The sequence below is a fragment of the Gymnogyps californianus genome, chromosome 4 (genome assembly GCF_018139145.2).
Source record: "Gymnogyps californianus isolate 813 chromosome 4, ASM1813914v2, whole genome shotgun sequence".
NCBI lineage: Eukaryota > Metazoa > Chordata > Aves > Accipitriformes > Cathartidae > Gymnogyps > Gymnogyps californianus.
In genome coordinates, this window is record NC_059474.1 from 62,513,160 (window position 1) to 62,526,642 (window position 13,483).

The window sequence follows — 13,483 nt, forward strand, 5'->3', positions numbered from 1 at the left end:
GATCTATCCTGCCCCTCTCAGCTGGACCCAGCTGTTGTGGCAAATGTGCTGCCAGGCTCCCATTTCTTTTTTTGCAGAGCTTCGGTCATGCATGACAGTGCTTTAATCTATATTTTTATTGCAGCTCTTCACATTTGTCTTCTGATTATCAAGTGAAACAAAAATATACAAAGGAGTGACGCTGGAAGACTGTTTGAGAAAAGGCCTTTTAAAACCACAATAACTTTTGTGGTTATGCAGCCCTGGAAGTGGCTCTGAAATGTTCTGCCTGCATGGAAGATGCCAGATCTGTTTCTAGCTCAGAGCCGTGGATTCTGCTGCAGTGCCGGGCACATGAAATGCAGACCCCGCAACACAGAAAATCAGTAGGCCAAAATCTTTTGGGCATCAGGGCCTTCTCCTCTTCTTTCTACAGCAGCTGACACTGTTCTCAACCAAAGACAGCCAAGACAGCTCAAGAAATGGAGGACTATCTCAACCATTCTCCCGTTCTTGAATAAAATCCCAAATGTGCACTTTACTACCCAAGCCACTGCTACCATGAGGAACATCTACTTTCAGGAGTAACTTCTTTACCTCCAGCACGGATACTCATGTGGGAAGCCAGAATTACAGCATGGACCTAAATGCAGGCAAGGGAACTAGCTGATCATGTACTAGCCTGGGGTAGATGTACAGTCTATGCAGAATGGTATAAGGAGCTTCCCTTTTATGTGTAGCTCGCTGTCACATAGTGAGACGCAAACATTGTATCTTTTTCCCATAGTTGGAAGCTGGAAAATACTTTTGGCCCCACACATGCACCTCACACAAACACGTGTGGCAGTGTATCTGCAGCTGCTGCAAGCAGGACACACAACTTGCACCCCACGAGGCATGCTCTGAATGCTTCTGTCCCACCACCCAGGGTGCTTGCTACTCCCTGGTGGCACAGTGACACCCAACGAGCAAGGACCCAGCCAGGACTTGCTCTGTACTAGTAAGCAAAGGATGTGGCAACAGCTAATTCTGCTCACTCATCATCCTCAGCTCAGAGCTGCCCATGCCAAGAGCTCAAGACAGGCTTTGCATTGGTGTGACTATCTCCTGTTTCACCATATAGCAGAAGGAAGATTTACACCAGACGGTTTCTACTGCTAGAGTTACCGTCACACAGCAATTTCCCTGCTTAGCTCCATTTGCAGTAACGAAATGGTGTTATATTGGCCACTTTTCCTGCCCAATGCATTGGCAGCCTGTGAATCTGCAATGCCTACCTTAACTTCCACGTGTGCCATCAGGACCGCAAAGTTGGTTAGGTGATTGCAGGAGCACGTGGTGTGCGTCTTGTTAGTTGTCAGGAGGCGACATCCCTGGGTGGACCAATACCCTGTCATTGTACGCTTTGTATAGCTCCAGAATGAACAGTTTGGATTGAAATTTTCTTCTGACTGCTGCAGGGAAGAAATGAATAAATGCAATAAAAATGATGGGGTTTCAGAGATTTCTAAATGCACTATTTTTTTTTTTCCAGAGGCACTTTGTAACTCTCACCCTTTAATTTTGGATAAACAATCAGCAGTGGTTTATACGTCAAGTATTACTTGCCAATACCAGAGAAAGTTAGATTGTTGCTGCTCTCTTTGCTAATGCAAACTTAGTTCTTTGTTCTTGATTAATTTCAGCCATAGACTAAATCCAGCTCTTCAAAACCAGATTGCTTCATTTGCATTGCAGAGCAGAGAAATTAATTGCTTTAAGCAATCAACTTTTGCAATGACTGTGCTTGGCTAACAGGAGGACTAGCTGTCCTCTTTCACTGTAATTCCACTTTCCTCTAATATCCCCTGCCACTGTGATAAAATAATATTATGGTCTATTCTAATATATTGGTAGTTTTTAATTACAGAATGACGTGTGTCAGCAACTGAGCAATGGCCATCAGCTCAAAGGAGACTCTTTCTTTACTTTTATTAATGCAATGTAAAAGAGACATTCTCCATAAATAACACAAAGTGCAAAGGAACAAATGTATAATTCAAAATCTAATCAAGGACTGCTGGGGGCCTCACATCAGCCAACTTTTGCATCACTTTGTTTTAGAAATTGAAAAAAAAAAGAAGCACTTCTCGAACTCACTCACCTTGATGTGCTTGACAGTAAACACCACAGGATCAGCTAGGTAAACCTTATTGCTGAACTCTTTGTTTATTGCGGCCGTGATGACAGGGGAGTTGACAATGACGGAGTGATTAGTCGACATTGCTTCTGTTCCCAACTTCATGCTGGCGTTCTCCGTGGAGAGATAGGTGCCCAGGTTGTTGTACAGCACAAAAGCCACCCTGATTTCACCTAGAAGAGCAGTAAGAGGTTAGATATCCAAGTCAGTGCACTGGGGTTTTTTTTTAGATGACAAATCTCTTCTCTGAACCAATTTTAAAACTTTTCTGAGAAAATGTGAAAGGACCAAGATGTGGCATATGAAAACTCACCTCCTCCTGCCAATCCCAGTGACCACCATGAGACGCAACAAGCAGTCCATGGACAAGAAGGGCAGAGCTGCCTCCCTCAAAACAAACTTTTATAAGCAAACAGATCAGCGGAAGACAGACAGAGAAGGTGGGCTTATTTTTGGCATCAGTGGGTATAACCGGCTCCAGAGAAAAGAGGCCAGGTGCCCCTTTTCCCACCTGACATAACACTATATTCTCCAGGTTACACTTGGGAAACTTTTCGTTCTGCCCTGTCGTACAGATGCAGTATAAAACTATAATTTAGTCCATTAATAAGACTACCTCAGAAAAGTGTGGGGACAAATCTGGGAAAAGGAATCCAAAACTTTCCAACATAATTCCAACCTCACATGAAGGGTAAAACAAAATTGCAGAAATTTCATTAAAAAATATATTTTTTTTCTTAATTTGCCAATCAGACATCCTCTCTTCCACAAAAAAACACCATTAGGGAGCCTGCATAAAACCCAGGCTACCAGCCAACTGTTTTTAACTGAAACCATCCATTTTGCCTTCTGTTTTGCACATTATTTCACAGGCTATAAATAAGAATTGAATGGGATTAGTTTGCCTGTATATGTATTAGTTGTGGGGAGGTATTTTTTTGTTTCTATAGGAATCACCCCAGCTTCTGAGGAAGGCAAAGCAATGATGACTCCAAAGGTCCCTCCCAACCTAAATCCTTCTACGATAATTTTATTTCTAGCTCTTTGGTGACCTCTGGGTGGGTGCCAAGCTGGTGCAAATTGATGGGACTCTCCTGATTTGACCAGAACTCCAGTGATACCATGCTTAGAAAGACAGACTTCCCCTTCCTCACTGCCAACACAGTTTCTCTTTCCCTACAAATCTTCAAAGCCCGCTACTGGAGTGAAACTCCTGCCCCACTGGAGTATTGCTACACATCTTGGGTTTTACACTGTCTCTAAAAGAAATATTTCTCTTCAAATCCTACATGCAAAAGTACCAAACCCCATCAAGGAAGCCAGTGAAAAAACTTTCTTTCTGAACCACCAGACCAAACTTTTCTCTCAACAGTTGTCAGAATTTTTTGGCAGTTTTAACGCATCTGGTCTGGCTGTAATACTGCCCTATCACTCCATGTTTTGACTGCAGTGATCAAAGCTCGTACTAGAGTGCTTTCCCCCTGCACACAGGTTAAATTTTAAAGGAACTCAGAAATAGGAGCATGTTAGGCCCATTAGTAGAAAGCCTGGGAGTTTGAAGTTGGTCTATAGTGAAGCTGTAGAGATCAACAAATGCGTCTGCTCAAATTCCTGGTCTGGAAATAAATGGCTTGGCAGCATGAAGACCATTCACATATAACATCATCTTTAATTTATGCTATATCAGGAGGTTCATAAGCTTCAGAGAGAAAGGCACTGAAGATTTAGGCTCATAACAGTTAATCAACCTTTTCTGCCATGTTGGCTCATTATTAATATTTGCTACTATTGTTTCCTCCCTCTCCCTTTTCAGATATTTATACAGTGCCCCACTGTGAAGCAGTTTACTCAAACAAGCCTCTTAACCGACCTGAAGCCTCCTACTGCAGACAACAGCAGTTAAAAGCACTTCTCTGGACTCAGCGCTGTGCCCCAACAGCCACATCATTTAAGGATCTGATGCATTTTTACCAGCACGTAATACTTTTGAGGGCTATGAATCACTTAGCGATATAGTACATTCCCAGTCAGACAACTTAGCTTGCAGTCAAGGGCATGAGCAACTGATGCTACCATTAATTTAAATATTAACATAGCGGTTAATACTATACTTACAACTGGTTAAACACAAAACAATGCCTAAAGCACGACTGATTCATGAGGCCGGTGTGGCCAGAGGTGCTGGACCTACCATTTCGACCATTTTGTTTCAAGGTATTTGCTGACAGCTGAATGGTGCTCCCGTGGCCCATGTTCTGGGGAAACTTCAGATCTTCCAGATTCCCATCTGTGCTCAGTCTCGCAACTTCCAGCTCTGTTTGCAAGAGAGACCGACACTAAGAAAAATCTCTACCGAAATAATCTTCGACACGATACTTCAAAGCTACAAAATGGTGTTCCAGACCATCTGAGAGAAGATGAATCAACTCACAATGTTTCATGCTAGACTCTGTTTGGGCTCCTATTTCTTTTTAAATCTTTGCCCTGAAGAAGTTTTAAATTTAATTAAAAAAAAAAAAAGCAAATAAATTCTACTCTCTGTGGAAGACAAAAGACAACCAGTTCTTGTAAACAAGAACCTCAGGATATTAAGGACAATGGTTAAAATGAAAATCTGAAAATGCTAGTTCTTTGCCACTGGCGATTGGTACTTTCTGTAAATGTTATCAGCACTTGGGATCTGTATTCATAGAAATAGAAAGAACAGTTGTTCTCATTTTACATATGCACAGTGGGAGTGCTGGTGCTTTCCATCATGCTTGTTTTTTAATTAAAATCAACAATCAGCCAAATAAAGACACAAATTTGTATGAAATGAAACACAATTGCATTACGATGAACAATCTCCCTGTGAAGCGGTGCTCTCATTGCTCTAGTGCAGATTTTGCCCTCAAAGCCAGGAGTAATAAAGGCAGGTTAGGTGCTCATTTTCCATGGGATTTCAAGGGTAGAGAGCTGCCTTATTCCTTTAGGCTCTTTTGGAAAGACTTTTAAGTCCTTCAGACAAAGGGCCAAGTCAGATCTAAGAAATTGCTCTCCAGTTAATCCAGAGGCCAAGACCAAAGCCAGGTTTCCCAGCCTTTACTCTCCCTCCAGCTGCTCTCTGTATTTATGGGATCTGTCCCTTACGGATATTGTCAGTGTTTTCCCGGACGATGTCTGTCTTCAGCAGGTTATCAGCCAGCACAAAGGCACTGTCCTCCACGGTGTCAAGTAACTTGGTGGCTGCACGCTGCTGTTCGCTTGCGTTCAGGTCCCTCCATGCATTCAGAGCCTGTGGCTGCAGGAGGTTGTTCACCGTCTCCACCATGGCCTGCAAGGGAGAGGGATCGAGTGAGAAAAGGCTCTAGTGAACCTAAAGCACCATTGAGACCGCTGACATATGCTCAGTCCTATCCTCCACATACATCAGTTTATAGGGAGAGGACAACATCTCATTTCCCCACCCATTGGGGCAGCCTGCAATGGAGCTAGGCATCATTTATCCCATCAGATGGGAGAGGGAGGAAGTGTTGATTTTATTCTAAATGCAGGCTGGGAATAGCACTTTTCTGCTTCCGTAATCAGCTCTGGGCTTGGAGTAAGACGGAATTAGGGGCTGGGGGGGCGGAGGGGAGATGAGAAAATCATTGAGACACACAGGAAAATAGGTTTCAAAACCCATCTGTGAAGCAGGTTGCCGTTACATGCAGCATCAGAGTTCAAGAGTAGGGCTGGGGCACCCAAGGAAGGTATTTAGTATCTGCAAGGGCTACACTCCTTAGAGCGTCTCCCACCACGTAAGCTCTGGCAGGCAGTCATGAAGACACAGAGACAGTTGAGTTACACCACTTCATCCAGAGAAGCAGCAGTGCCCATAGAGATTTAGTTAAGACACTACATTTCAAATCGCTCCATTCAGGAAGGAGTCAGCCCTGCAGTAACAACTTCAGTCCCTCCTGTGGTGCACCTTCTGCCCTGGGCTGCCATGCACAAAGAGCTCTCCCATGGAGAACTTCCCACAGGTTAATCTGGATGCGCATCCAGGATCACACGAAACCACGCTGGCCTCATGATTGTAAAATTACAGCATTAGAGCCTACCCAACCTGAAGGTTTTGCTCAACCTAAAATCCCCGCTTAGTTACTAACCAGAGCTGACTCAACTACCTTCCAGCTAATGTTTTTTAATGAGATCAGCTGTACCAGTTGGTAGAACTGATTGTGCAGAGGAAAAGGAAAAAAAAAGGTACTTTGATCATGCTTTCTTCTGCTGGTTAGTGTCTGGTCACCTGGCAGGCCTGCCCCACAAAGAAACACCTCCACTGCCAGCTAATGCTGACTGCAGAAACCAACCTTCCCTTTTAGAGTAACTTGCTGTTCTTAATAATTTTCTGTACGTTGAACGCGTAGGCATCAAACCCACACCTCTGTTCTGCAAGGCAAGGACAGTCCCATGGGATTTCAACATGTTGGAAGCCTAAAGAATGCCCCATGGGCTCACTTTCATGGAAATACTTCAGTATTTACTCCTGACAGTGCTTCTAAACCCACTTGTATAACGTGATGTGTGAAAAGAAGATACAGCATGGCCCGTTCTCCAGCAGAGCCCTCAGGAGGAGTGTTACAACGGCAACACACGGCACAGAGAGTGCGGGGCATCCTGACTCACTCACCAGTCATGGTCAGATACCAATGTGCAACAGGAGAATATAATCGCATCAAACCAGAATTTGATTTTATTGCTATATCCAGGTGACCTCCAAAAAAATTTCAATTGCAGCAAGGTTCAAGGAGAAGCAAAGACAGCTAGACCTGCCACTGCTGGTGCTTTTAATCCCAGCAAAGACCTTTCACTGAGACATTGCCATGTGCATCTTTGTCCTAAATGTCCTTGAGGTTGGAAGGTTTCTCGTACCACCACGGTTCCTATTGGAAGACTGAGCCAGAATCGGGCTCCTCTGACAGTACAAAGCTCCTACTCTCCAACCTATAGTTATTCATGATCAATTACCTCATTTGTTCTTGTGCCAAACCTCTCCTGTACCTTAAACAGATCTTCCCCTCCCCAGCAGCTACTGCCCTGATTAATAGACAACATTTCTCCTGACCCTCACAGCTTGGTTCCCCAATGTATGGAGTAACCCATGCTTCAACCACTGAAGCAAACCAAAATGGTTGAAAATCTTGTCCTCTAGTGCTACTGCAAAAATCTTTTTGTTGTCAAGCCTTTACAATCCAGGACTGGAATCCCTTTCTCATTTGCTGTTAAGTGGAACTTATTAACCATAAATCAATTTCTTGAACTGATTATTAAACTGATTTTCCTAAATAGCCTAAAAATCATAGTAACACATTTAATATGTGCACACGAAAATCTGGTTGACTTTAACAGTCAAGAAGAAATACTAAAAATCCACAGCATTTAAGTGTGGGTTTTTTTGGTGTTTTCAATCTGGAAGCCTGATCTCTGTAGCTCTTCATAAAATTTTGTAGTTTACTTTGGTAGCTTATCTCTTTACAGGCAAAAAGGAGGTAGTATTCTTTTCCAGTCACCAAAAAGCTTGACTATTTTGCTGTGCAGGTTCTACACAACATGGTGTTTTCTTACAAAGATCTTTTACGCACAGAAAGCGGAAAATGAGAAATTTTCTCCCCTTTCAACATTATCACGCAGATTATAATTTGCTTTACTTCCATTTAGCTCAGCTACTAACAGTGTCTTTCAATCTCTGCTAAACCAACATCCTGGATACTTTTATCAGTATCTGAATGGTGGAAAGAGTCTTTGCAGCAGATCCAGCTCCTGGCTCTGGATGGAAAGGTAATGCCTATTTGTCAAAACATGAAACAGATGCTGAAATATTTGTGTTATGGTGAAACATCTGCTGCAAAGATTTTCCCCAGAAAAATTATTCTATCATCTAACGCATTTTTATTTTTTATTTTTTTTAAATGTGTGTGCATGCAAAGTTTGAGAGAACACCAATTAGGCCTAACGTGCCGCTTCCCACACAATGTGTACTCTCCATCCAATGGACGCGGTGCTGGTTAGCATCCACCCTCTTGAAGTGACTAACCTGAAACCAGCCACTTCACATCACTTTGGACCTGGGGTCTGATGCAAAAGCTCCAGAAAGATTTCCAAGGACTTTGGGTCAGGTCCTTAGCATGTATCTGAACAAAGCTGGTAGACTGTCTTCATTGGCATTACATCCGAGATGAATTTAGTCCACAGCTTTTCCCAGAGGGTCACTCCCCTCACCTGTCTCAGTGCATTAATCAAGTGTTCCCCGCATTATATTTCTGAGTGCAGCACTTCATTATGGCTGAGTGCTGCGGGCTGAAGCCAAGGAGATGAGGTGCTAATGAAATGTTTGCATTTTGGACAGGAGCTGAGGTAGGTGTTTAAAGGAAACAAAACAGCTGTTAAAGCAACAGTGTCTCTCGAGACAGAGATGCCAACTGGGAAAAGTTGGGCAGGGGAGTGGGAACTGTGGGAAGGCAGGCACACAGGACAAGGATCAGCCTGTGTCTTTGCATTTAAGCTGAGCCGTCATGGTCTAGGTGGGTTTGGCACCTGCTCCAATGAATTTGTGGTCTGATGAAGCTCCAGCACAGAAGCAGCAGCAGTGCCAAGCTCCCAGGAAAGCCTCTCAGTGACCAGTGGAAGGAGGGTTAGACCTGACAGAGGACCTTTGAAATGAAGAAGGCATGAGATAGGTGTGCTTGGGAGCTCATAGCATGATAGGTTTTACCTGAGATCCCTGGTGACCCTGATAAAGGTGGGGACTTTCAGGGGGAGCTAGGAATGTTCTGACCTAGTTTCATCCACCTCACTTCAAGAATTTAACATGCAGCCAAGTCGGGAGCCCAGATGCTCTCTAGTTTCTCTCCCCACTGAAAGCAGAAGGAACTACAGCGAGTATTATCCCCATTGAGGTGCCCAAAGTCACATGAGATTAATCTTGTCCCTGAAGAACCCAACACCTATTAAAGGATGCTGCATGTCTACCTCACTGAAGACCCTGTCCTTGCTTCGCAAGCTAAAGGACTTCGTCTGCTGTGGTTTTCTTCTCTTCCCCTGCCTGATCCCTCTTCCAAACGCAGCTCAACTGGGTGAAACAATTTCCAAAGCACCCTTGTGAGTCTCATGCAAAATAAAAATGTGGGGCTTGGAGCCCAAACATACCTCAACATTACCCACAGCACGGCACCAAACCACTGTCATGGTTGCTGGGGCTTAATGAATAGACAGCCCAAGCACACATATGCCCAGGGAGAAGGACAAAAGTAACTCAAATGACATCAAGGCAAAGCTTTGACAAGGCATAGCTTGCTTGTTTGTAGCCTAAGATCAAACGAGGGAAGAAAGGCATGGCAGAAGGGAGCCAAGAAGGAAGACTTTTCATCTGCCTTTCTATCCCGAGATATGTAGGTGTAGCTGTATGCTGCCTGTGATGTCGGGTACCTATACATGCAAAGCCAAACCCCCTAAATACAAGCCTGTAAAGAGCAACCATCCTGGGTCAGAGAATATGGTCAGTGGACCTCTCATGTCTCCAGCAGTGGCTACAACTGGACATTGAGAGAAGAGCAAGAACGTGCCAAGCATAGAAGACAAATCCCATGATGGTGATCCCTTTCATTATGCGGTTATATAGCACCACAGAGTGTACATTCAATGTAAATAAATGTTAATAAATTGCAGAGGAAGATTTTTTTCCCAAATAAGGGCATATGCTCATGGTTTCTTGATTTTGTCCTGAGGTTACAAACCAGAAACAAAATGTAAACCTTCCTTCTCAGACACTTACAAATTGGTACTAAAAGATGTATTGTCAAAAGGCAACTAATTAGGAGTCTTACAGTAATTATACAATACTAAAAGGCCAATCGTACATATCTCATTGATTTCCTTTGTGACAGCTGCTTCATTCCGTAAAACTGAATTATGCTTGTTCATTTATTTTTATCTTCTCCCCCTCTAGAAATGTCTGGTGAGAATATCCGGCTATGTGACACACAGTTTAAACCTAGGAGGGGAGTATATATCTGGTGATACCACATCCATTTATTTACCTCTCACCATACGAACATCCAAGCCACAGCTCTTTGACAAAAGCAGATTCTGTAATGTAAAATCTGTCTTTAATTGGGAACACTGGAAATCACTGAGATGTCAGACGTACTCATCTCATTGCCAAATTTGGGACCAGACTGCATTGTGCTATGGTGCTTAAGCACAGCAACCCTAACCTTAGAAAACCAGCAGCTCTCCTAGAGTTAGGACCTCTCTAAAACTTTATTGTTCATTTTGGCCTCTCGCCAAGCAGCTGATGGAACAACAAAAACCCCAACAAACTTACGACTGGAGAAAATACTGCTTCATGGCAAGCGAATACCAGCAGGCCCTACAGGGAATATTGGTTGAATCCTTCTCCTGAGTAATTTTCAAATATGCAGTTTGTCCTTTTTTACAAAGGAGCACCTCCTTAAGAGGAGACCGAACACACTGTATGCATTATTTTGCATGGAACCTACACCAAGGTCCTACCTCCTATAACAGCTTTCGGAGAATGAGCACAGTGGCACAGGGCATTAAAGCACCACTTTTGCAATGACATCTCTAATTAAAATATCTGCATTTTATAACTTTTAAAGCCCTGTCTCATACTGCTAACACTTGTCTTCCTTGATCTCACAGGAACATTTCATGCAATGCACTTTCAAAAATTAGGATAGAAGGAGCTACAGCAACAAGGCTGCACTTTGCATCGGTAGACTAAAATCATGGCTGGTGCATGAAACAAGCAGTGCTTGTACAGCTACCCCTGTACCAAAGGTGTTTGCTGACACAGCCTCATCAAAAAAGGTTTGCTCACCCTTTCCGAGAACAGCAGCACTAAGACTGTAGAGTGCAGTCACACAGACACAGCCTCAGGCTGTGCTTATGGTCTGAGGTTCTGGTCCTGCCTGAGGTCTCCAGGTACTGCTCCAAAACAAGTGCATCATCATCTTTATTTGAAGCATGCAAAAACATTACTAGCCCACTTTTTAACAGCAGGTTGAGGTTTTATGGCAAATCAGTGGAGACAAAAAAGCACGAAAACCCTTTCAGGTCCACAGTGCACAGTGAAAATGAAAAACCCGTCAGAGAGCAGATGCACTGAAATGTTGATATGGTTCAATGATCACAAAGTCATGCTCTTTTTTCCTTTTTCCTACTGGAAAGCAGTGGTACTTTAAAAAAGCTTACCTGCCTCCTTGCTCAAGAACAGCTGGTTTTGCTCTGTATTCATATGACACAACTGGTGCTAAAACAAAACCTTTTCTTAAGCTATTAATATTTGCAAGCCTCCAAACTAATTGAGTTAAAGGCACAATCAATGCCATTGATGGCAAGTTCTGCTGAAAGTTGTGCGATTCTTGCCTCTGGCCAGAAAAAGCACCAGTATGAGAGAAACTCCCATTAACTCTGAATGTACCTGGTGCAGCCAGAATGGGCCCTCTGGAGAAGAGGACCAGCATGAAAGTATGGATCTGTGCATGCAAGGAGACGCTTCTAGCAAGATTATTGCATTGAAAGGGACCAGCTCAGGAAACGATGTGTCTTTTTAGAGTGGCAAATGAACAGCACCCCGATTCCACTACACAGGGGTCACCAATCAAACTGGAACAGTCATCCGGTCTGTGGGACTTCAGGTAAAAAATAGATGCACATGTCATTTCTTCAGCTTCCTAAACAAGGAAAATGTCATTTTAGCTAAATGATGGCATTAAATCCTACTTCTTAGCTGAGAACTGCCTTCAAATCTGTCTAACAAGGCTCTTCACCCTTGGATGGTTTTTCGCCTTGTCATTTATTTTTTTAATTCCAAATTAAAATTTGTCTCTGGTCAAAGCATAAGTAAGCACACTGGAGACAATTTCTTACAGGGAAGCCCAGCCACTGTCTAAGGCTTTTTACAAAGCAATAAGGTCATCATAAAACAATTATAATATTCAATGAAATGGACAAACACATGTTTAGATGGAAACTAGCTGAACCATAACTGCTTAAAAATAAATAAATCATAGAATATCTACTGCTAATCTCCACTTCTGCATTCAAAACTAAGCCAGAAGCACTAGCCTACATCTTGTACCAGAGTGGTGATTGATAACTGATGGTATCAGTTTTGGTGAACTGAGCCAAAACCTACTACTTATGGCAAAGGCAAGAGGAGATCTTCCCTCGACCTTGCAGAGGAATTTCTAAAATTGCTCCATAGATTGAGAGCAAAGGCTCCCAAGAAAGAGCATGCAACCTTCTATTTGAAACTCTACAGCAACTGTTTATGCTGTGGCTACAGGAACTGTACTGACTCAGAAATGGCCTGAATTTCAGCGGCGCTGAGAACTCACTGCAGTGAAAGAAAGGCACTGACCTTTATTAAAATTAGGCCATCTACAAAATGCTTAACTAGGGAATTAACGGTCTTGCACTAGGCATGCAAGGTTTGCAATCTTGGCCTTGAAGTACCAATAATCTCCTAATGGGAGCACGCAAAAAAAAAGGAGATCTGAGAAATAGAACAAGGTTACAAATTACAGGTTATGATTTTGCTTTGCTTAGTATATGAGGAAGAATATTTTAAGGTCAGAAGGCATCTGTAGGACTGAAATAAAAGGAATTGATTGGGAAGAAGGAAATAACACACGATCTATTTCATCTAATGAGATCTTCCCCACAGAATAAGCTGAGAACTGCATGTATGAATCATCTGTATTTGCTGCCCTACTGTTCAGGATTTGAGACTATACAAGCAACCGCTAGAGTAATTACACTGGGAAAGTGAGCAAAGCTGTAGCAAGAAAGAAAAATGGCTTGCAAACAAGAAATGCCTCTTTGACAGAATATCCATAGCCTTCAAGGGATCTCCTAGGGAGTCCGTGAGACTCATCCTTTCCTCCAACGGTTCAAATCAAAGGGACATCTCCCACTGACCTCTACAGCAGTTTATACTGAGACTTCTTACCAGTGCCACCAGATTCTAGGACTGACTCAGCCTAAAGCAGAAAGTAAGCACATAGCAATGCAGAAAACACTAGATTTTTTTCTCAGTTTTGCTATGTTACATGTGGGCTCATAACCATAGGTGTAGCTCAGTTGTAGGTAGAGGAATATGTGGTCACCTTCCTTTATAATATTTATGTGAAGAATTTCGGAGTCCAGTGACAAACCCAAGGCTGCTGCTTTGATCCTCCTCTCCCTTAACAACGGGCAGAAACACGCAGGGTGGGGATTTCTAGTTTCGCTCTTGCTGACACAAATCAAGTGCAGGTTTCTCAAGCTGTGAAGTAT

The 13,483-nt window shown here is 43.0% G+C and overlaps 1 protein-coding gene across 10 annotated transcripts in view; it reads right to left on the minus strand.

Moving 5' to 3' along the window:
- ADGRL3 (adhesion G protein-coupled receptor L3) overlaps positions 1–13,483 on the minus strand; it is a 334,544-nt gene that overhangs the window by 67,887 nt on the left and 253,174 nt on the right. For all 10 annotated transcript variants that reach the window (XM_050895371.1, XM_050895377.1, XM_050895374.1 and 7 more), the window contains 4 exons: positions 5,288–5,471; positions 4,350–4,472; positions 2,123–2,331; positions 1,257–1,433 (listed from right to left, as the gene is read on the minus strand). In XM_050895371.1, coding sequence (XP_050751328.1) covers positions 1,257–1,433; positions 2,123–2,331; positions 4,350–4,472; positions 5,288–5,471 — 693 coding nt within the window. The remainder of the gene's footprint in view (positions 1–1,256; positions 1,434–2,122; positions 2,332–4,349; positions 4,473–5,287; positions 5,472–13,483) is intronic.